The 24,535-nt window shown below is 44.0% G+C and overlaps 1 protein-coding gene across 1 annotated transcript in view; it reads left to right on the top strand.

The window, feature by feature from the left end:
* The first annotated feature begins 5,432 nt into the window (after positions 1-5,432).
* IPO7 (importin 7) overlaps positions 5,433-24,535 on the top strand; it is a 41,802-nt gene continuing 22,699 nt past the window's right edge. The window contains exons 1-8 of the mRNA XM_035119415.2: positions 5,433-5,626; positions 19,386-19,467; positions 20,809-20,962; positions 21,411-21,569; positions 22,277-22,433; positions 22,695-22,784; positions 23,219-23,313; positions 23,422-23,506. Of these exons, the coding sequence (XP_034975306.1) occupies positions 5,543-5,626; positions 19,386-19,467; positions 20,809-20,962; positions 21,411-21,569; positions 22,277-22,433; positions 22,695-22,784; positions 23,219-23,313; positions 23,422-23,506 (906 nt within the window). The 5' untranslated portion in view covers positions 5,433-5,542. The remainder of the gene's footprint in view (positions 5,627-19,385; positions 19,468-20,808; positions 20,963-21,410; positions 21,570-22,276; positions 22,434-22,694; positions 22,785-23,218; positions 23,314-23,421; positions 23,507-24,535) is intronic.

Genomic DNA, 24,535 nt, shown 5'->3' with positions numbered 1-24,535 from the left:
CCAGACTACGGCCCGGGGGCCGGATGCGGCCCAATTAGCCAGCCAATCCGGCCCGCGACGACCCCCGCCGCCCGCCGCCCGCTCTTACGGCGCGCAGCGCGGCAGCGCTCTTCCGGGTTGGGAAAAAAGCGCCGAAAATCCTTTCTGCACATGCGTATGGGCCTCTCCCGACCCGGAAGAAGTCATTTCTGGTGCACTTCCGGGTCGGGGGAGGCCCACGCGCATGCGCACAATGGATTTTCGGCGCTTTTCCCACCCTGGAAGCGCGCCAGTAAGCGCCCGTGTGCATGCGCACAGGCGCGCACTCCCCCGCCCGCCAGCCCGCACAGGTGCACGCTCCCCCGCCCTCCGGCCCGCCGCGCGATCGGTGCGGTGGGAACCGGCCCAAACGCCGGTAAGTCTGGGGACCCCTGCACTAAACTGAACTCAAGGTGGCATACTTGAGGTTCCTTGAAAGTATTTTATCCAAGCATTGACCAGACCTAGAGTTGAATAACCTCAGTAAGACTGCATCAAACTCCACTAAACCATAACTGCCACAATCATAATATGTGCCTGCTGAAGCCTTGTAATCTGGCAGCATTTTCTAGGCCTCTAATTCAACTAATTCAATTGAAAAATGGGTTTCCCCACTACATTTTGATATCTCAATGAAATGTATCTGTCTGGTTCAAAATTCAACATTTTGAGTTACAAATTTTCTACCCTTAAAGCAGGTTTTTTCTCTTGCAGAACCTTCCTACAAAATGTTCAGGCTTCCTCAAACTCAGCCCCCCAGATGTTTTGAGACTACAATTCCCATCATCCCTGACCACTGGTCATGCTTGCTAGGGATCATGGGAGTTGTAGGCCAAAAACATCTGGAGGGCCATGTTTGAGGAAGCCTGCTACAAATGTTAAATTATTGAAAGGTATTTCTGTAGAGACAAGATAAAATTAGCAGGAGTTTAAAAAATAGAGTTTGCAGCTAAAAGGCTAAAAGAGTTGGTCATTCTAAATTATTTGTAAATTCCACTTTTCTTTATTATTTAAGAATCATTTTGATGTATAAACACACTAGTTCAAAGTAAATAAAATTGCATTATCCAATTATGATAGATTAATTCCTCTCCATATATGCCCTTATTAATTTGTCTCTGCTTTTTTCTTTATTATGCTGTTTCTCCACACTTTAATTCCCTTATTTCCTCTACTTAAACATTCTTCCTTTGATAATCTGAAGTTTATTTTTTATTGTAAAAGAGCACTATAGTTACAGGTGAATTATCACTAGCAGAATACTCCCAACACTTGGAGTATTTCTTATAATGAGATTAGTAAACAGAACTAGCCCAAAGGTCTGTCCTGGAAGGTGCATAGTGTCACTTACAGCAGTTAATGTGAGGATGAAAAGCCACTGTGGACTTAGCTGCTAAACAGGATTAGTGTTTTATTTGGGAGGGTGGTGTGGAGATTACGAGTACTACACTAATTTCACCCCACAAGGAACGATCTGCATGAAATCTGTGCATTCATCTTGAACACTGCAGGCCAGATATTTATTTTGATCTGGATGTTTTAACTTTGGTTCCTAACAGAGCCGTGATGGTTTCTTGCAGTAGAAGAATGAGGAATAACCACAAACCGTCAATTATGTGATATCAAAATTCACTGGAACTTATCTCCTACACACTTCATAAGTTCAAAAGCAGAACTTTTGAAGATACAGTATGTGGCTAGGCACAAACCAAGATGTTGCCTCAACACTTGAATGACTTCTGGTGTCCTCTTTTGAAGAGCAGGGAGGACATAGTCATTCACGCGGTTCTTGTCCCAAGCAATGGGACTGGACAAGCAATAAGGGACTCCTGTGAGTGGCTGGATCTCTTGCACCAGCTCATCTGATGGTGTGTCCTTGGCAATGCAGGCTGGATCAGCTTGGCCAGCTCACCATCTTGTTGACAGGAGGTGAGGCAAGGGCTGGATCACATGATGTTGCCTCTTTGGACCAGAATACGTGAAAGATAATTTCACCCCATATATATCCAGTCAATCAATGCACTCTGCAGGTAAGGACCTCCAGCAGTCCATTCCACACCATGTTGGAATCAGGCCTTTAGTGTTGTGGCACCTGCTGTTTGAAATGCCTTCCCTTGAATATTGGACATGCAGTGTCTCTGTTGTCTTTTCAGTGCCTACTAAATACCTGAACTGTTTTAAATATGTTTTTAAGACAATGTATTTACTGATTTTCCTTGGAAAGGGAAGGCAGGCTATACATCCTATAAGCAACAACAAATGGAAGTACAAAACAGTACAGATACCCAGGAGATTGCACTTGCAATATTTTCTTTTCTTCCACTCTCTTCCATCACACTTTGCTGTCGGCAGTGGCTCCAATTACTGAGTGACTGAGCATGGAAGGAAACTGGGGCATCCCAAAAGGGCAGTGGTATTTACATACTCAAATGGGTTTCTTAAGTACCGGTATGTATGGAAAATTATCTAAAAACTGAAGAGCTCTGCTATACCACAGCAAAAGGCAGCACTGCAAGTCCATAGTAGCTTATAAGAAGTCTCCTGCATAGGGGGGGATTGGGGTTGGGAGGATGTGTGCCATGAGGTTAAATAACTTCCTTCTCTTTTCTACACAGGAATGTTTCAGGAGGCAGGAAAGGCAAAAGGGTACTTTTTCATTCACTCACTTCAGAATACTCCATTCCCACCATACGGCTACAAAATGACCACATTTGTGCCCAAGATTTTTGTTGCGGGGCAGGACTGCTGTTGGGAGGGCAGAACCGATCTTAATGGTCAGTTAGTTATTTCTATTGTTTTAATTGACCGGGGGGGCCAGGTGCCCACCCCGCCCCCTGGCTATGCCCATTTTTGTGCCTGACAGCAATCCCCAAATCTGAGCCATCTAGCATTATAGGAATTTAGGAAGATGCCCTCTGCTGGGTTAGAATATTTGGCCATTTGGCCCTGTACTGTCTGTTTCAACTTTAGTGGATCTCCAGGGCTTCAGGCAGAGAACTTTTTTGTTTATTTTATTTTATATATATATAAAATAAGAAGGACTCAAGGTATTCTTTTAAAAACATATTTTTGAGGTGGTCCCCCTAACATTTTTGGTTACTACAAGAAACATCATGATTCATAGCTGCCAAGTTTTCCCTTTTCTCGCGAGGAAGCCTATTCAGCATAAGGGAAAATCCCTTAAAAAAAGGGATAACTTGGCAGCTATGCATGATTATATCCAAAATTACTTACAAGGTTTGTGAATGTAAATACTACTACTACTACTACTACTACTACTACTACTACTACTACTAATAAAAATAAAAATAAATATTATTCAACCTAACATTACCAAGGTGGTAAATATTAAAATGAACAATAAAAGAGGTTTCACACAGGTGTTCTGGAAGGTGTTATCTTGTATGTACTGTATATTTTATGTGTAAGGATCACAAAGGAGTAATAGGCAGAGTAACATATTGGGAGACTTTGAGAGGCCAACTATGGTTGTGTTGGAGGAGTAAAGAGGCAGGAAGGGATACAACAAGGAATAAGGGCAGAGAAATAGGCTTAGTGTCAAGGACAAATAATTGTTAGAATTGGAAGCGCATGGAGAGGATACTCAATGTATAGATGTGGAAGTACAGTGTTTCATAAGCCCCTTTCCAAGTTAGTGGAGGGTGAGATTGTGCACACCACACCTCCACACAATGAAGATTTTGGGCTTCATCTTCTTTGTCTTCTTTGTCATAAAATGGGTAGATTTCACAATGTGGTATAGGTAGATGCAAGGTGACTTCTCAAAAGACTAAATAAGATAGACTTCTATATGATTTAAACAATAAATAATTTTCTATGTTTAAATGATCTGAAAATACTGTTTGTATTAATTGTTCCAGATTTATTTATCTATGGTGTAATTATACCAAAGCAAAGCAATTTACATATAATTATATTCTGTTCTATACTACAATAGTTTCCTACCTATACCTGTACTTTCACATTCATTACATACTTCCTCTGTCTCTTTCATCTTTCATCATGCTGTTTCTCCCCAGGCTCTCATTGTCTTGGTTCCTCCCTCCTTGCATCAATATGTTGACTGTTTAAAGTTCATCTAAGTGTTGACTCATCACTTGCAAAAGACCTGCCTACTTCCAACACTTAACTGGTGAGACTCTGAATAGCAGGAAAGTCCTATTCAAATGGAAAATATTGTAGGGGATTGTTCTGGCAGCAGATTTTACATATATTAAACTGACCTGAAGGAATAATTGAACATATTAAAATTGTTTTAGAAAATGTACATGATAAACTCCAGAGACTATAGTTATGTGCTGTACGCCGGCTCCCTCAGCCAATAACGCCAGATGAGCGCCGCAACCCCAGAAGGTAGACAGCGTTTCCGTGTGCTGCTCTGGTTCGCCAGAAGCGGCTTTGTCATGCTGGCCACATGACCTGGAAGCTGTACGTCGGCTCCCTCCGCCAATAACGCCAGATGAGCGCCGCAACCCCAGAGTCGGTCACAACTGGACCTAATGATCAGGGGTCACTTTACCTTTATGCAGATCAGCTGACTGTCAGGCATTGCAAAACCCCTTTTAAAGTGCCCCCAAAGCCCCCTATTGGCTAATGGTTAGGTCTTGTAGAATATTCTGAAAGTCAATCTGCACTCTGTACATTTGTCTGATTGACATGAGGATGGCCCTGCCCACCTATCAAATTTGGCCAGCAGAAGGTGCAGAACATAAATGATTTGGCCTGCAGGTTCCAGCTTGACTGGATATTTTCTTGGGAGAATAAGGGGTATAACAGGTTAAAAGGGCTGCAAATCAGAAGGATGAGCTTTCGGGTGAATTTGATTACCCAAGACTATAAAACCATGAATATGTACTTGGGCATAGCCATAAAAACACTATAGGATTAATATAGTGGTGATTGATGACGTTAATATCTTGTGTTTGCATATTTGCGGCCAGTGTTCAATACCACACATCGGTGCTGACCGGTTGGTTGTCCAACGTTACAGCAGTAGAAAACGCGGGCGTACAGACAACCCAAAGAGGAAACACAGCGCTCCAAGGCTCGGTCCATCACTTTTTGCTGCCTCTTAGCCCCTCCCTCGCATCTGCCTTATGCGAAAACACAAGGGAGAGAGTCGTTTATATTTGCACTAATGGAACCAGTGAAAGCACTGTGTTTTCTGATCCTTATTCTACACACGTAGCATCCACACGTTACACGTTGTCCTCGTTTCCCCCCTCTGCACGACCAATGCTTGCGCCCCCCCCCTCTCGTTTGAGTGGCATAAGCGCTCCGAACGGACTACAATTCCCGTGATGCCCGCCAGCGGCTGCAAGAGCAGAGCGGAAGGCGTCGGGCCTCCCAGCGGCCGCGAGTAGCAGCTCTATCCGGGGCCTTGGCGCGTCTCTCCTCCTTTCGCGCCGCCGGCTGCCGCTGTGGAGCGGCGGGTCCATGTGCGCATCGAGCGGCGCTGCTGTCCCTGCTCTCCTCCGCGTCGCCGGGCCTCGACCCTCCCGCCATGGATCCCAACACCATCATCGAGGCCCTGCGGGGCACCATGGACTCCACGCTGCGGGAGACGGCCGAGAGGCAGCTCAACGAGGTGAGCGGCAAGACGCCAGCGCGGCCCGGCCCGGCCCGGGGCGGGAGCGGAGCGCGCCAACAGGGGCAACCCCCGCGACCAGGCCGGACGGCGGGCGGCAGGAGGCAGGCAGCCCTAGGCCCGCGAGCGGGCGGGCGGGCGGTGGGCGCCGACGGAGAGCAGATTGGGCGTGGAGGCGAGGAACAGCCATGCGGGGCCGGGCGGGGTGAGGGGAAGGCTACGTGCGCGTTGGGTCTGGTGAGGGGAAGGGAGCCTGGCGGGGGGAGCCCTGTGAAGGGTACAAGGGAGGTCACCTCCAAGCTCCGGAGTGAAGGGAAACTTGGCCATAGGGGGGGGTGGGAGAAACTGGGTTGTCGCGCGTGTCACTTTCTCTGTTCACACGCACACGCGGAGGGGCTGCTGCGGGAGGAGGCCGGTGGCAGCAGGAGAGCCGCCCCGCCGCGCGGAGCTGCCTTGTGCGAAACGTGGGCAGGAAGAGGGAAGTAGGCGGCGTGGAGGGAGAGCGGAGAGGCCTTTGCTGGCGAAGTGTGGACGGGGCGGAAGGGAAGGCCTTGCCCGTGGTCGGCCCCGCTGTCAGGCCGCCTTCGCGCTCCCTCCAGCATTGTCCTCAGGCACATGGCAGCCTCATCCAGCCCTGGGGAAAGCGTGGCAGGGGCTGAAGCCGCTCCAGTCCCGCCGCCGCCTCTTCACAGGCAGGAGCGCCCGATCGTGGCACCGACGGAGTTTTTAAACTGCCCCTTTCGAAAAGTGGGTTTTTAAAGCGGTAGCCTAGGATGCTGTTAGCCCATATATGGGCGCAATTTCTGAGTTTTTAGGTTAGGCAAGCTGAAAGGAGGTTGGTGGGTAATAGAGCCCTGTAAGAGATCTGAGACGGTCTAGTAATCAGAAGGGAAAGCCTGTTAAGGCTTTTCGAATTTAATGGTTTCATAAGTAATGCAGCACACAGAGTTCTGCTCCGAACTGTCTGTTTGACTGCTGGTTAGCGAACTTCCTAACTCAGAAACAGTTTCTGGGCTCCTTTCTGTTCAGGTTGTTCCTTGAGACTTGAAATCTGGTTAGGCCAGAGAAACTTTACCAAAACAAGTCTTCTCAAATAATTCCTAAGGAGTTAGTATAAATGCTATAGTTACTATTACTCATAAACTAGTTAACATGCTTCTCAAATTGAAAGGAGTAACAAAACATCAGTATGATGCTGTGTGTTTGAGTGAACAGTGAGTGATGGACTTTCTAATGGCATATCAAACTAGAGTATTTTTATTAAAAGAATAAAGACTAACTAGATGCTAACATTTGGTGTAATTTCAAAAACACGGTGCCTGCTTTGAAAAGTGTGGCATTCTTTTTAAACAGACAACTTCCAAACATAGCCTGAAAGCTTTGAGGCTGCGAAAAGCAGCAGGAGAACGATGGACGAGACTGTTTTTGGCACATGGTTTGTGGGACTTCTGTGCACACCATACTTTCCCTTAGTTTTCCATCGATTAAGCTAACTGAAGATGAATGTACAGTACTAAAACATTTGAAAGACCTACATGTTAAATATTAGAATGGAAGGAGGCTTCATATAGATAGTAAAATTATGCCCAAATGGGCCATCTCCTCATATATTTTTATGGCTGACTGACTGATACCTTATCTGAATTGACTTGGGCCTATGTGGCAACAGTCACATAATTGAGGATGGTAGTACTCTTCCAGTGGCAGCTTGAAGAACTGACACTAGAAGAATCTGCTACCAGTATGCTTTTCATATTCTTTGGTTTGTAATAAGACGGTCATCTGGCCTGTACTACACACATGGTTCAGAACAGATGAAGGTGATTTATTATAAGGTAAATCACTCTTTCTGGAAAGGTAGAATGACGATACCTGAGTCACTGTAGGTAACAATGGTTTTAGAACCCAGAAAGTGTGGGAAGTGACATCATGACATCACTATGGAGGTATAAAAGAGACATACTAATTGGCCAAATAAGACTGGGGCTTGGACTTGTTAACAGATGTGGTCATGTAGCCTGCAGTGTTGAAAATGAAACGATTGTGTCATGGCTTCAAGAGGAATTGGGGAAAGCTGCTTTTCTAGATCTATTTTTATATTGTGGTTTTAAAATTATTGCTGTTTGTGAACAAACCTGTTCAGTCTATTTGTCTACATAGGTTAAAAAAAGTACACCTTCCAATGTTCCATCATATTTTGCTTGTGGTATGAAACTGAATTAATAAACTAACAGTTGCATACAGTTCTAGGAAATATGCTAATATATGACTAATATGCAACATTTTGGGTTTTTTGAATAAAATCTACACATTAATATTGTAGTATCAAAAAGATCACTATTATGGCTGCTACACAACATGTGATCAGCAGAAATTTGGAATTATGGTCATATTCTGCATAAGTGCAAAATATGCTTATAGCTTGAAGCTTTTGCCAGAGGAAATATTGTGATCCAATTGAGTAAAATGCTACATTAGAAGTGGTACCAGTTCACTTAATGGTCTAGAATTGCTTTTTGTGCATTGAAACATGTTATTATATTGTAAGCTTTATTCAGACTTGTATTATATCAGGGGTGGCCAACTTCAAAGAGACTGCGATCTACTCAGAGTTAAAAACTGGTAGAGATCTACCCCCTTTTGGGGGGTTCAGGTCAAAGTTGTTAAGCTTTTTTAGGGAGGAGAAAAGCCCCGTTTTTTAGGGGTTCAGGTCAAAGTTGTTGAGATTTTTTTGGAAGGAGGAAGGCCCATTTTTAGGGGTTCAGGTCAGAGTTGTTGAGCTTTTCTGAGGCAGGAGGAAAGCCCTGTTTTGGGGGGTGAAGGGCTAAAATGTTGAGCATTTTTTAGGGGAGCCAAAGTGATCTACCAGTGATCTACCACAGAAGTCCAGTGATCTACCGGTAGATCACGATCTCCCTGTTGGATGTGCATTTTGAAAAGCACAGCCCATAGTTTTCCTGGCATATGTTTAAATAGCAAAGTCGCCTCTTGTCTGAGCTCTATAGCTAATGGCAAAATGTTAACAGCATTGTTCTTCAAATGTATGTTTTATACACAGTAAATGCATGTTCAGGATTTTTGTCCTGATAAATAATGCCAATAAAAAGATTACAGAGAAGTACTGTGTATACAGGTTGAAACTTTTAATCCTTTTTCTAATGTATATATTAAAAATGTTTTTTTGGAAACTTTCTTGTCATTAGATTTTTTTCTTCTCAAAGTTGTGAGATGTCCATCAATATAGGTAAATAAAATGATTTGTGTATATTGTGCATGCTTTGTTCATTAAGCCTTATTTTGAAAAATGTGCGTTGACCCTAGAGCTTTGTTCATATATTAGGTCATATATTGTTATAAGCAATTCATTCAGTATTTAATGATATTAATGGGTTCTAACTATGGTGCTTGTGGATCTTTGAGTTATGCTTATATGTGGTAAAACGAAACTTCAATATGCTCTTAGTAATGGGAACTAGGTAGCTGATCATGTACAATGATCACCTTATCCATCTTACTCTTAAAATCGGGCTCTCATCTGCTGCTTAACATAGGAATATAGGAAGCAGTCATATATCATGCAACAGTGTTAGTCCATCTAGTTCAATCTTGTGTCATAGGCTGACAGTAGCGCTCTGGGTTTCAGTTGAGAGTCTTTCCTGGCCATAGTTGGTAACATCAAGAAATGAGTATGGGGCCTTTTTCATGCAAAACATATGGCCTAATATTGAGCCACAGGCCTTCACTAAACAGCCCTTTATACGTATGTGACTGGAGTAGATGTCATGTCATCACATCACATTTGAGCAAAATAAAATTATAAGGTGAAATTCAGCAATGCACACCTGCTTGTGCTGTATGACTTCATTTCCTCTCTCTCCCCTTTGTGCTCCAATAATTTGTTCTGGAGGGTTCCCCAAATAGTTTTCAAGTAGATCTTGAGGGCAGCAGTGGGAAGAGAGGATCGTGACATCTTTTTGCTTCAGCAGAAGTGCATTCTTGGGTTCTGACAGTGTTGGATACAACTCATAATCAGTTTACAGCTGGTCAACAACCACTGAGCAGTAGACAGTTGCATCTGGAATGCAGTGGGTGTCCATTGCTGGACTGGTTGCACTTTGGTTGAAAACCATGTATCGGACTTGAATGAGGACAATTATCAGTCTACCATTAGTGCTTGACTGAAGGCCACCTATATATCAGTTTAATGTACATCATTCTTTTTGTAAATCACTTTGAGGTTTTCTGCAGTCAAGCGTTATACTGTACTAGTGTCGCTCAGCCCGTTAAATAAACGGGCACTAGAACATATGTGAGCGCTGTGCGGAGCACCGGATCGAAGAGCCGGTCTGCAGAGTCAGCGCCCAGCAACACCATGCTGGATTGAGGAGGCGATGCTCCGTGCGGCGCTGCTGGGCGCTGAGTGCAGACCAGCTCCTCGATCCAGTGCTCCGCGCAGCGCTGATCAGTGTCACGGTCCGGTCGGCGGGCGTCAGGACCAGAGGCAAGATGGAGGTGCAGAAGCAGGAACAGTGCAGGGCTGAGGGTCCAGCAGCAGGCAGTTGCAGGGTCAAGGAGCAAGGCAGAGGTGAAGGTCTGGGAGTCAAGGAGCAAGGCGTCGGCAAGGCGAAGGTCCAAGGAGCAAGGCGAAGGCTCAAGGAACAAGGAACAAGAAGCAAGGCGAAGGTCCAAGGGTCAAGGAGCAAGGCGAAGGTTCAAGGAACAAGAAGCAAGGCGAAGGTTCAAGGAACAAGAAGCAAGGCGAAGGTTCAAGGAACAAGAAGCAAGGCGAAGGTCCAAGGGTCGAGGAGCAAGGCGAAGGCAAAGCAAGGGTCCAAGGGTTGAGGATCCAGACGTCGGCAAGGCAAGGGTCCACGGAGCAAGGATCAAGACGTCGGCAAGGCAAGGGTCCACGGAGCAAGGATCAAGACGTCGGCAAGGCAAGGGTCCACGGAGCAAGGATCAAGACGTCGGCAAGGCAAGGGTCCACGGAGCAAGGATCAAGACGTCGGCAAGGCAAGGGTCCAAGGAGCACGGATCAAGACGTCGGCAAGGCAAGGGTCCACGGAGCAAGAATCAAGAGGCCAGATGCAACCAGGCAGGGATAGCGTTGCTGTGGCAAAGAGCTGAAGGGAAATGCTGGGCTTTTATCCCTCCCAGTTCCTGCCACCAGGTGCAGTGAGATATCAAGTGGCCCCACCTGGGTGACTACTCCTTGCCTCTCCAGCACAAGCTGAGGTCTTCACCTGTGTGGCCACACCTTGCTGCTCCAGCACAAGCTGAGGCAGGCCCCAGTCTTGCAAAGCACTACAGGCCCCAGAGCCTGACTCCTGCCCATACTCCTGACAGTACTCCCCCCCATAGGGAAACGGGGTTCCACCCCCGGTCATGGCCCAGGCTTATCTGGAAACTTCCGATGGAAGGCCTGAACCTTGGCGGGCGCGTGCACGAAGTCAGCTGGTTCCCAAGATCATTCCAGGGACAACTGAACCTTATCCCCAACCTGGAACGCAGGTCCTTGCCACCGCAGTCGATCCGCTTGCACCTTATAGTCTGCTTTGGCCCTCTCTAGGTGCTGTGCCAGGTCGGCTTGTGTCTCCTGGATGTGGGAGACCCGATCATTGGCGGAAGGCACGAGAGAAGCCGCGGGGGTGCAGGGATGATTGCGTGGGTGGTACTCTTGGAGGGCCCCAAGTTCAGGAGCCTACAAGTTCAGGGGGGCGACGTCCGGTGCAGTGACGTTCCAGGAACAGCCGAACCTTATCCTCAACCTAGAATGCAGGTCCTTGCCACCGCCGTCGATCCGCTTGCACCTTATAGTCCGCTTTGGCCCTCTCTAGGTGCTGTGCCAGGTCGGCTTGTGTCTCCTGGATGTGGGAGACCCGATCATTGGCGGAAGGCACGAGAGAAGCCACGGGGGTGCAGGGATGATTGCGTGGGTGGTACCCTCGGAGGGCCCCAAGTTCAGGGGCCGACAAGGCATAAATGCGGCCAAAGGGTATCTCTGCTCCCGGCTGCAGATCAATGGGGCAATCATAAGTCCGATGGGGGGGCAAAGTCTCGGCCCCTTTCTTCTCAAACACGTCCACCAGGTCCCGGTAGGGCTCCGGGATTAACCGGACATCCGGAGATGCTATTCTGTCAGGGGCAGTCCCCTGTAAGGTGGACGAACTAAGGGCCGGCTGGTGAGGCCTCCCCGGCGCTGGTGGCAATGGAGGTAACACTGGGGGTTGAGCGCAGACATCTTGGCAGAAGGATGATGAAAAAGACAGTGTCCGCTGCGCCCATGAAATGGCGGGGTCATGCCGGATCAACCAGGGACTACCCAGGACCACCGGGAAATTAGGCGTCTGGATCAGGTCAAAGACTAATAGTTCCTGATGTCGGGGCACCACTAGCATGGCCAGCGGGCTGGAACTGCAGCAGGGGCTGCTCAAAATGCTCGAACCTCCCCCTGGAGTGTAGCTACCTGTGTGTGGAGGCTCTGCAGCACAGCAGTGAGGTCCATAGGCCGGGCTCCGTCCATCTTGCACCCTGGCCGGGACGAGGTTTGGCCACAGCAAACTGTCACGGTCCGGTCGGCGGGCGTCAGGACCAGAGGCAAGATGGAGGTGCAGAAGCAGGAACAGGTGCAGGGCTGAGGGTCCAGCAGCAGGCAGTTGCAGGGTCAAGGAGCAAGGCAGAGGTGAAGGTCTGGGAGTCAAGGAGCAAGGCGTCGGCAAGGCGAAGGTCCAAGGGTCAAGGAGCAAGGCGAAGGTCCAAGGGTCAAGGAGCAAGGCAAAGGTTCAGGGAACAAGAAGCAAGGCGAAGGTTCAAGACGTCGGCAAGGCAAGGGTCCACGGCTCCTCGATCTGCTGCTCCGTGCAGCGCTGCTGGGTGCTGACCCGGCACGCCGCTTCCTTGATCCGGCGGCCTGCCGGGTCGGCGCTGATCAGCGCTGCGCGGAGCACCGGATCGAGGAGCCGGTCTGCACTCAGCGCCCAGCAGCGCCGCACGGAGCATCGCCTCCTCAATCCAGCACGGCGTTGCTGGGCACTGACTCTGCAGACCGGCTCCTCGATCCAGTGCTCCCAGGACCTGTCCTTCCTGTCGGCGGCAGGGGGACAGGTACGAAGGAGGAGAAAGCAGCCCTTTCTCCTCCTTACTTCCTCTCCCTCAGCCGTCGAAGGAGACATCCCGGGGTTTGGAGAACCCCGGGACCTGTCCTTGCTGGACACACACACACACGCTCTCCCCCCCCCCCGCCAATGCTCAGTCTGCCCGGGAGTGGCGGATGGCGGCCGCAGGGAAACCGTAGGTGGGGGGGGGGAGAGCACGCGCGTGTGTGCGTTCCAAGTCTCTGCGTCCAATCCCTGTGTCCATGGGGCACGTGCAGTAGCGCAAACCCAGGGACACAGGGAATACTGGATGCAGAGACACTTGCACTTTATTATATAGGATAAGTTTTATGAAATCCATCCATCCATCATGGAGTTGTGAGGTTAAACCGGTGTCCTGGGTTCTCTACTTGAAGTGTGAGAGATAAATGCAATAGGTAGCTAAACAGATATGCAATACATAAGTCTCGAAGTTTAGGATGGGGAAAATCTGTAACCCTTGAGCTTCCATCATACCCAACCATTATGGTCATTGATCAGGGATGATGGGAGTTGTAGTTCCAGCAACATCTTGAGGTTCACAGGCTCCCCACCCCAGTTTAAGATTATTGATGAAGTGCATAGTGGTGCACTGTGAATATAACTTATATTGCAACCTCATATGTGTCTGCCTATTCAGACATTATCCTCATTGAGTTCAGCAGAACTTACTTGTAAGTACCGTAAGTGTTGAGAATTGCTTTTCAGTTTTAAAGATTCATATAATTGGTGTGGAGTGTGCCTTTTTTAAGCAATTGAATGCTAATTTTTGCATATTGCGTAGATTCCTACAATGTAAGGAATCTAGAGCACGTTACTTTCTGAGAGCTACTGGATTTCTCCAGTGTAATGTGTCCTCCTAGTCTAAAGAAGAAAAGCTTCAGTGATAGAGAGCAGAGATTTCTTAACACCTCCTCCTCCCTCCTAGTTTATCTCCAGCCTCCACAAAATGTTGGGCTAGTGCCAGCTGTCAAAATTGCCTTTATGTGTACTGCCACAGCCTAGTTTCCTACTGGGAGACAGGAAGCACTATCATTCTTCATTGGGTCCTAGACTCCCCCCTGTCCTGCTAGTGGCTGGATAGAATGCAGAAGAGAAGTTTCACTATCTTCTCTATTGATGAACTAAGAGAGAGACAATTAGGTTGCATTATGATGTAATTTGTGCCACACCAGTGATAAGCCACAATTTTTTCAAGTCTTTCTCTTAGATTGTGAGAATAAAAGGCTGGTATAAAGGAAGGAAAGCATACATAAATGTGGCAATTTGAAATGCTGCTGGACACCTGCATTACAGCAGCTGTTCTGAGGATACTTAATAAGCAGCATGTGGAAGGAAGAAGGAGAAAGAGTGAAAAATGGGACAATGAGAAAGAAAACCTTGAAAAATTAAGTAGCCTCCATATTGAATGTTGGTTAGAAATTAGAATCTAGTCCAGAGAAATCTAGCAAGCATTCATGATGTTCTTGAAAAACAAGTGTACTCTACAGAAGATTAGAATGGAAATATTGATTGAAGTGTTCACCTTCCATTTTATTCCCTGTCATAGCTGCCAAGTTTTCCCTTTTCTCGCAAGGAAGCCTATTCAGCATAAGGGAATTTCCCTTAAAAAAAGGGAGAACTTGGTAGCTATGTTCCCTGTTCTCAGCTTTCCAATTTTAGACTGGCATGTGGTTTATATGCAATACAGTTTAAAATTATTATTTTTTAAAAAAATGTGATTATACCAAAGTCTTCTTGAAGTTACATTAATAAAAATCCCTAAACTTTAATATGGCTGAGGCTGTAATTGTACCTTATTAAGCATTTTCTAACAAGAGAGCTTCATGTACACTGACACAAATAGCAGATGATACAATATCACCTTTTTGCTTGAACTGAATTCCTAAATTAACAGCATCCATTGCATGCCATTTTGCGCCTCTTGCTTTAGCGTGTTTGCATTTTCCAGCCTTGCAGTTTGTTTACAAGGACAGTTTTTCTGTTTGTAATTCTAACAAGTTAAGTAACGCAGCACCTTGGAAGAGAGCAATATTTCCATGCAGATGAGATCAGAAGCACAGTCTCATTTTCTCTCAGTTATGGCTTACCAAGACTGCATTTCTAAGTTAGTAACAATTATAAAACAACAACAAAGTCTGATGAATGAATGCATCCTCTATTAAATAGAAGTGGTCAGCTTAAAGCTAATGCATCTTTTTGCCAAATTTGTATCAGTAGCATGATTATATCACACCTCTTTAGGTAGCATATTTGAACCAAGATTAGATTGTTCTGGGTTCATGCTGTTCTGCTGAATAGGTTTCTTTTTATGTCATGCCTGTTTGTCACTATGCCATTTTTTTTTTATATTGGCAGTGAACTAAAAGTGAGTCACCAGTGAGTAGTTCATTATGTTCAAACAACTTGGATTTGTAATCGGCTCCTAAGATGACTTGGCTTTGTCTGGTGGTTAAAGGGAAAATATTTTACAATGAGTTGTCCTAGTTTCTCCATACACACATTGAGGGCAAATGGTGCTTTTGAAAGGTGTGATGAAACAATCATTCTGCTTTAGAAACTGTTCTTGCCAGTACAGTAGAATCTACTATCTATACATGCCTCTAGTAAGAGAAGAGAGAAAAAGTTGTCACCCGATTGATCCATTAAACCAGGTGTCTTGCCCTGCAGATGTTGCTGAACTGCAGTTCACACCAGCTCAAGCAAGCATAGCTAATAGTCAGCGATGATGGAATATATAGTTCAGCAGCTTCTGGAGAATCAACAATTCCCTACACCTGCACTAGACCAAAAATAGTGGCCTATTTGAGCATATTTCAAATTCACCAGAACTCTTCAGCAGGCTAGATGTTATGGAAAATATATATAGAAGGAGGACATATTATTGAATGTGATGAAAAACCAAAATATATAGTTTGCAATAAAATGGAATAAATATTGTGCAGATTTAATTGGGTTAGACAGTACCTAAGTGGAGTACTGATGGCAGTCCTTACACTAGCAAAGCTGAAGATGAATTTTAGATGAATGAAATGTGTAGTCAAAGAGTAGTTCCACAATGCAATAGAATAACTTGTCTCAACCATAGGACTAAGGCCCCTTCAATGTTAGGTGGCAGAAGGTGATCTTTTTCCAGTTCTTTATTTTCTTTCCTGGATGGTTAATTTGGTATTGTACAAATTAAGAGTTTTAGAAAGATGCAGATTAATGGTTTCATTAGAACCTAAACTACAGTTCTTGATTTATCAGTCCGGTTGTAGCAAGGGTGACAGCTGTAGTGGTCACAACACCATGTTATAAGAAAAAAATGCTCCTTTTCCCTTATGGGGTATTCCAGAGCCCATTTAGAGCCCTTCTAAGGTTCCCTTTCTGCAGGAGAAAGTAATAGAGGCCAACAGAGTATATTGAGAAGCAAAGCGGCTTGCTGATCAGAAGGTTGGCGGTTCGAATCCCTGCAATGGGGTGAGCTCCCGTTGCTTGGTCCCAGCTCCTGCCAACCTAGCAGTTCGAAAGCACATCAAAATGCAAGTAGATAAATAGGAACCGCTATAGCGGGAAGGTAAACGGTGTTTCCATGTGCTGCTCTGGTTTGCCAGAAGCGGCTTTTTCATGCTGGCCACATGACCTGGAAGCTATATGCCGGCTCCCTCAGCCAATAATGCAAGATGAGAGCGCAACCCCAGAGTCGGTCACGACTGGACCTAATGGTCAGGGGTCCCTTTACCTTTACCCTGTAGCCCAAGACCACACCTCTGAAACATTAGACATACATCACATACAGCAGCGGAAGTGGTTTACAGCAGAAATCATGTTCGCCAGGATACCTAATAGTGGTCACTGATTGTATTACCTGGGCAATCTGGCCATTCTTTTGTGATGGTCAATACTTTAGTTCCTGAATCCAGGTCACAGGCTCACCCTATTCATGCACAAATGCGCCTTAGCATTTGCAAGCAAAAAGATAATGGGAAGGCTTTCCCCATTTGCCTAGCTTACTGCAGAGGAATATTTGAGGTCATTGGGAGAGTCAAAATGGTTTCAGGATTGCTCTCCCATACTATTTCAGACATATGGGGACATGGTGTGTGTGTGAGTCTTTTAAAAGAGGCCCCATGGAACATGTGTACTCTGTATCCACGGGGCCTCTTTAAAAGGACTCACCCTGTATAAATTAAATGCACCATGAATGTGTGTATTTATGAATATTAATATTTATTCTATATTTGAGACCTTAAAATTCTTACAACAATCAAAAGATACATGTGTTTCCACTACAGCTGACACCTTTGTTGCAAGAGGCTGATAATTGTAGTTTGGACTCAAATGAAACTAAGGGTTTAGGCTTATAGCCATTGATCTGTATACTCTTCCCCTCCTTCAATACTCAACCTGTGATTTTCCTAAGGTGAGTGCTGGGACTTCTTTAAAAAGGTGCAGGCAGGTGCTTGGAGATGTATTTTTCTTTTCAATATTTGCTGCTAATTGTGTGTGTTTATAGGGCTAGGGATTCTGAATATCTGCTTGATACTGTTATGTCCCCTTTAAAATCCAGTCTGAGTGGCTGTGGGCATTATCTCTGCTGCCATTCCCTATTTGTAGCAGGACTTTTAAGAACAGTTTCTCCTCTGATCTCTCTGGAGAAACTTTTAAAGTAAACCTGGGAGTCGTTAGCATTTCCATTTCTGTGATGTTCCTCTAAAGCAAATATCCCTCTGTGACAAGATCTCGTAATCAGTACTCAAGGTTGATAGGTGTAGTCTGAGACTTCCCCCATCCCATCAAGAATAAGATTGTGTTGGTTTCCTAAATTGTTGTTGAAGCTCTTTTTAGTAGTCTCATCTTAAATTTGTATAAATTTGTTGAGGAGGGAAGATAGCATGCTTACAAAATGTTTCCTGGTACTACAAGTGTGTAAGTCACTTGCAATGAACAGCAGGAATTGTCTCTTACACACACCCTAGGACTTTAAACTCAACTTTGATTCCTTCTGCATATATTTGTGTTGCATGTTTCTAATAAACAGCATGTTCCTAATAAACATTGGCAGATTCATAAGAGTGGAGTCTTAAGATAGAGATAAGGTCCTATCCACAGGCACAGTGTTCTCAAACCAGGAAGATTGGAAAGGAGGGAAGAGCACCTGCTTTGTTTGTGAAATGTGGAGGGAAAGAAGGAATAGCCTGCAGCTCAAAAATCAAACTGTAATAGAGGGTAGAAGAGAAGGATTCCTGAGCTGCCATCTTTCCAGACATGCTGTGTGGGAGGTAGAGCAATTTTGAGTACAGTCAATTCTCAAATTATGTGGGGGGGGTTATGTTCCAGGGATAGCACATAAAGCCAAAATCACATATAGTCAAAACACATTGGGTGCAATGGTGGTTAGGATTGTCAAAGTCTTTGCCCCCAGATGCCTGTCCCCTTTCTGCTTCCTCCTTAATTTTGTAAAGTTTTTATTTTTTATTTTGCCAAGCGTATAAAGCTGAATGCGTGCAAGTTAAATGTGCATATGCTTTGAGTCTACTGTATTATTTTATGGGAGCATGCTTGTATTCCTCAAACTCACTTCCTTCTACAATGTAAATATGAAGGATTGGTAAATTCAGCCAGAAGAACAACTCTGTTCATCTGAAGGAGTGTGTACCATGTGACTATGCACCCACACCCATGGAAAATGAACAGCCTGGTGGGAATGTGGTCTGGGATTTAGCTTCAGATTTCAGGGAAGGAGCCAAGAGTTCCTTATCTGCTTGACCTGCTCATAGTTAGTCTGTAAACATTATTACCCCTAGTCTCATTCTCAAAATCACTTCTATGGATTAAGATTTTTCAGAAGCATGCACTGAAAGGGTAGGGGAAACACCATACTTACAGCATGCTCAACATCCTACTTGTGATTACAGTGGAGTGGTAAAGGGTTAACTAGCCTTGGTTCTATGATCTTTATTACACACTCTTGAAGAAAATTCAGGTAATGCAGCAAGAGAAAGTGATGCATATATTTCCACTTCCTGTGTTAAAGCTGATAACATCTCACGCAACCAGATAGCTCTTAATAAGATTATGCAAGAGTAAAGGGCATTAAATGTGGTAGGCATATCTTCTTCCAAATGGGAGTGGCATCTGGGAGGGGGAGGAAAACAGAAGGGAAGCACGCCCATAGGAAATGAAAGAGGGGGAAAACCAGAAGTGTGTCCTCTGCGAAGAGGCTCTGGGTGCTGTTTCTTAAAGAGTAGGGCCCCCTACCTCCCTCTATCTATCTTTAGTTGAAGAACATAGGTAAAGGTAAAGGGACCCCTGACCATTAGGTCCAGTCGTGACCGACTCTGGGGTTGTGGTGCTCATCTCGCATTATTGGCCGAGGGAGCCGCCGTACAGCTTCCAGGTCATGTGGCCAGCATGACGAAGCCGCTTCTGGTGAACCAGAGCAGCTCACGGAAACGCCGTTTACCTTCCCGCTGTAGCGGTACCTATTTATCTACTTGCACTTTGATGTGCTTTCGAACTGCTAGGTTGCCAGGAGCTGGGACCGCGCACATACAGCACTATAAAAACTACAAAGCTTTATTTGTAATGGTTTCCACAAATTATTTTGACATCTGACTACATCGTATTCACTTACTTTACAGGCTCACAAATCAGTGAACTTCGTTTCAACTCTCCTTCAAATCACTATGTCGGAGCAACTGGATTTACCAGTGAGGCAGGCAGGCAAGTGTTGATTTTATTTTATTTATTATAGTATGTATGTTAATATTATTTGGCGGTGGGCAAAAATAAGTAATGATAAGTAGATCTTAAAGCTTTTGTAACTTGGATAATATAAACAGAACCCATACGGTATTAGAAAATAGGTATGGGTGTTTTGGTGGGGGGAAACCCTTGTACTACCAGTCATCCTTTAACAATGGTAGAACTAACATACATATTTCTCCACACAAAGCTCTGTGTCTTCAATGTGCTTATGATTACATGACAATGGTGTGTTAATATTTTGAGATGAAAGTTCATCTCATCCTTCTCTGCCATTGCATTTCTTTAAAAAGTACATAATGGCAGCTGAAGTAACCTATTTGCTAGAAATAGTACTGCTGGAATAATAACGGACTCTTCAAGCTAATTGTGTTTGAGATGCAGGCTTTGCACATCATTTGGAGTCCAGTCATGGATGTAGGCATAGAGATTTGCTCCATGCCAGCTGAGGTGTACAAGGGAAATACTATGCTATGGTTCTCTTGTGATATAAGCTGAGCTAAAGTAACTTCCATAGCATTCTGAAGGCTTTGTTTGCATGGACTGCAGCTGTATTATATTTTTGCATCATGGAACAGTTACATTTGAAATACTTTGTTTTTACAGTTGGTTTATACTTCATAAAATCTTAAGTTCTATACCAATATGATGAAATGGAAATATACACATGGATAAAATAATGATTTGTTCTTCTTGAATTTAGTAGTATTAACAACTCGGTCCCTTTCACCTTAACCTCAGTCCCCAAACATCAGCACAAATGAGAAAGTTCAGCGTAATTCTGAAAGATTATGTGAAGTTGGGTAGGTTTGACAGTGAAGAAATTTCATACCCCTTCAAAAGATTCACTTTTGTCCAAAGGTGACAGGGTGATAGTGATAGCATAAAAGAGTGCTTAAAGTCAGTCTTAAGGATATCCATCAGACATCAGACCTGTATCCCCTAATTCTACCAAAGAGCTTATAGGGGGCTTGTCTCATCTTAGCTGTGCAGTAACCCTATGAAATAGGTTAGACTGATTGTGAGTGGCATAAGATCACTAATAGAGCTTCATGTCTGAGTAGGAAGTTGGTACACAGGTGTCAGTTGTGACACTGTGACCACTTAAATCACACTGACACTCTCCCTTAGATATGTTCTGAGATATGTTAGTCACAAGCTGCTGCTCAGTCTCCAAATAATGTTTCATTGGGTGTTTTTTTTTTAAAGAAAAAATGTGTTAATCAGTATTACTACAGAGACATCATAATCTTAAAAATGGGCTTGGACAATATTAATTTTGAATGCTTCTCTTGACAGGTGTTATCTACTTGAAAAATATGATAACTCAGTATTGGCCTGACCGGGAAACTACACCAGGAGACATCCCAACTTATTCAATACCGGAAGAAGATAGACATTGCATTCGTGAGAATATTGTAGAAGCCATTATTCATTCTCCTGAGCTCATTAGGTAATACTCTGAGTCATGATCACAGAGCACATTCTTTCCTAACTCTTTCCTTGTTATTTTAAGCCTTCATTGTCACTAGAAATTGTAACATTGATGTTGCTATGATTTCAAATAAATCTAGGTAGGTGCTGAAAAAGGTATGAACATGACACCCATGTAATTTGGTAATGAGGCAAGGGAGGAGATCTAGCTGTATTACTTTGAAGAAGCATGGCTATTTAAATAAATTCATTTGTGTGCATAAAAGTATTGTAAACTGCCCTGTGATCCTTGGATGGAGGGTGGTTTAGAAATTTATTTTTGTTACTTAATTATGAATTAATTAATAATAAACTTGAAATTTCATTTAGTACAACATTGCTTGCTCACTTTAATTATTTGGCTATCCTAAAAAAAAAAACCCAGCTAATGCATTGTAACAATATTTTTGTAACTTCTTGTGTTCCAGGGTACAGCTTACTACTTGCATTCACCACATTATCAAGCATGATTATCCGAGTCGTTGGACTGCGGTTGTAGAGAAAATTGGCTTTTATCTTCAGGCAGATAATAGCGCCTGTTGGCTTGGAATTCTTCTCTGTCTTTATCAACTTGTGAAGAACTATGAGTAAGTTCCTGCCTGTCTTGTAAACCCATAGAAGAGCCACATCAGAGATGTGTGGTCCCAGATCTCCTTGTAGTTTACACAGCTAGTTCCTAGACAGTAGAGTCGTTTGAAATGTCAAACTGAGTAAGCTGTGGAAATGACCCATTTTGATAATTGAAGGGAAGGTTGCGAGTGCAAAGACTACTTCTATCAGGATCCCTGTACTAGCCTTTTATTTAAAGTGTCTTAAAGTTCAGAACATGGTGGGTGCTGCTCCCCAGTCTCCTACTCTCTCCTCCCAAAGTCCTTGTTCTGTGTCCCACCATTTTACTCAAATTTTATAATCCTAGATGATTTACAAGTGTCTAACATGCTTTCACTTAAGGGGTCATGTGAGGTGATTTTAAAAGTTTAAATGCCTGGCCCAGAGCATGGATTGGAGCACATTGCATAGTTTTATTGCTGAAGCTACACAGGTTTGCTCCTTGGGACATTTTCTGGGAACTTTAATTAAGATGCTTGAGGTCCTTGGAGGAGAACTGGGATGCAACTTGTCTAATCACAGGTGTTCACTTCTTCAAAGTCATGCTTTCCCCAAACATTAAGGAAATCTGACTGCCACGCTCCATTGCACTAATCCACCAGTCTAATGGTGTCCCTTGACATCTTTATTTTAATCACAGTGGCATCTAAATTCTTTCTAATGTCAGTTCTCTTCCTCCTCAAAGATATAAGAAACCGGAGGAGCGGACTCCTTTGATAGCAGCAATGCAACACTTTTTGCCTGTTCTGAAGGATCGTTTTATCCAGCTTCTCCCTGATCAGTCAGATCAGTCTGTCCTTATCCAGAAACAGATCTTCAAAATTTTCTATGCTCTTGTTCAGGTAAGAATATTTTTTTCATTCCTAGTGTAATAACACCTTAAATAATGTAGCTACTGTCTGAAGCTATTTTTCATCAGTGCTTAGCTAAGGAAGTCAATGACTCATTTGGGATTATTTTGATCCAGAGTGGGTTTTGTAGACTATTTCATTTTGAGCTTATTTTGGTCTTTATCAAGGGAATGTCCCCAAAAAACATATTCACATGGAATATATTTTGAGCATATTTCGTAACCATTCCTTTTTTCTTTGTTTGTTTAATAGTACACATTACCCATGGAACTGATCAATCAGCAAAATCTAGCAGAATGGATTGAGATTCTGAAAACAGTTGTGGATCGAGATGTACCAGCCGTAAGTGCTTGTTACATTCAGGCCAGCCAGTTTATGAGCATGCAAAGAAACCATATGTGTAAGCTGAAACTTTCTTCATAGTTTTTGCTTCTGTATTTCCCACACCCAATGTGGTAAGCTACTTTTCAAATAGAACTATGGCTTGGCTTGTCAGAAGTGGGTATTGCCGTGCTGGAACTGCAAACAGTGTTCCCAACATGTTTGTGGTTCCCTTGGTTTCATGTGAACTGTTCCTTTTGGACCATCTGAAAACATATAAATCTGAAGGTATTTGGGGGCCCTTTTCTATAAGCTATTTTTTCCACTAGAATATATACAGTATTTTTGCCTTTTAAATAATTGCATGGTATACTTTAAGCAAAGATCCTGATTTCTCAGAACCCCCCAAATAATGTGAAACACTCATTCTGTTAATCTGCTATTGGTTCCTAAAGGAAACCCTTCAAGTGGATGAAGATGATCGACCTGAATTACCATGGTGGAAATGTAAGAAGTGGGCATTGCATATATTGGCTAGACTTTTTGAAAGGTAATGCTTTCCCTCAATATTCCTTTTTATTTTTTTTTAAATGTTACTTTTGTGATGATGTGCACAATATATTGCAGTATTATATTGGACTTCTCACTAATACAACAGGTATGGAAGTCCTGGAAATGTTTCCAAGGAGTACAATGAGTTTGCAGAAGTTTTCCTAAAGGCATTTGCTGTTGGTGTTCAGCAGGTAGGAAATCTCTTTCAAGTCACATGCTAATTACTTGCTGTTTACCATCCTTTCCCCCCACCTATTTTTCTCCAAATACGAAAGATCATACTAAGCTTGCTAAGAAAACATTTGAAATAAAAGTTCTAGTGCCCCACCCCCACCCCCGCTCAAAATAAAGTAGAAACTGCTACTGCTTAAAAGTGTTTGATCCCTTGTTCTTGGTGTTTTGCACCATTTATTTTTGGATTACCAAGGTCTTTAATGATGGTATAGATTAGAGGTGAACCTGTTGCCCTCCAGATATTTTTGGACTATAATACCCCTCACCATTGGTCCTGCTAACTGTGGTTAATGAGAGGTGCTGAGAGTCTAAAGACATGTGGACTACAGGTTTTCCATTCCTGGTATTGAATGAAGCTTGAATGACCTGAGGTCATCTATCAAGTCAGACTATTTGCCCACCTAGCACAGTGATTGGCAGCGGCTCTGAGTTTCAGATTTTGAGAAGGGTGTCTTTTCTCTAATACAGTCGTACCTTGGTTTTCAAACGCCTTGGTACTCGTATGTTTCAACTCCCGAACAATCGAAACTCGGAAATGAGTGTTCTGGTTTTTGAACGGTTTTTTGGAAGCCAAACATCCGATGCTTCTGCTATTGTTTCTGGCACGCCTGCACAATCGGAAGCCACACCTTGGTTTCCGAACATTTTGGAAGTTGAACAGACTTCCGGAACGTATTCTGTTCAAAAACCAAGGTATGACTGTATTGTGATATTGGATATTGAATGTGGGATCTTCTGCATGCAAAAGATGGGCTCTACTACTGAGCTATGGCCCATTCCCAAAGGGGAACATAATTTGTGAGACCATAATCTAGGGTGCTTCCACATGAATTGTTGAAATTGTTTCAATGCTCCTGTTACTTGCAAATCATGTAGGGATGTGCTGACCATTGCGGGTTTATATAAACTACCAGAACAGGTGTTATTGGCACACTCCAAAAGGTACAAGCTCTCGTTTATGAATTCCTTCCCATGCTAATAGGTAC

Source organism: Zootoca vivipara, chromosome 1 (genome assembly GCF_963506605.1).
Source record: "Zootoca vivipara chromosome 1, rZooViv1.1, whole genome shotgun sequence".
NCBI classification, from domain to species: domain Eukaryota; kingdom Metazoa; phylum Chordata; class Lepidosauria; order Squamata; family Lacertidae; genus Zootoca; species Zootoca vivipara.
This window is presented reverse-complemented; position numbering and strand designations above follow the sequence as displayed.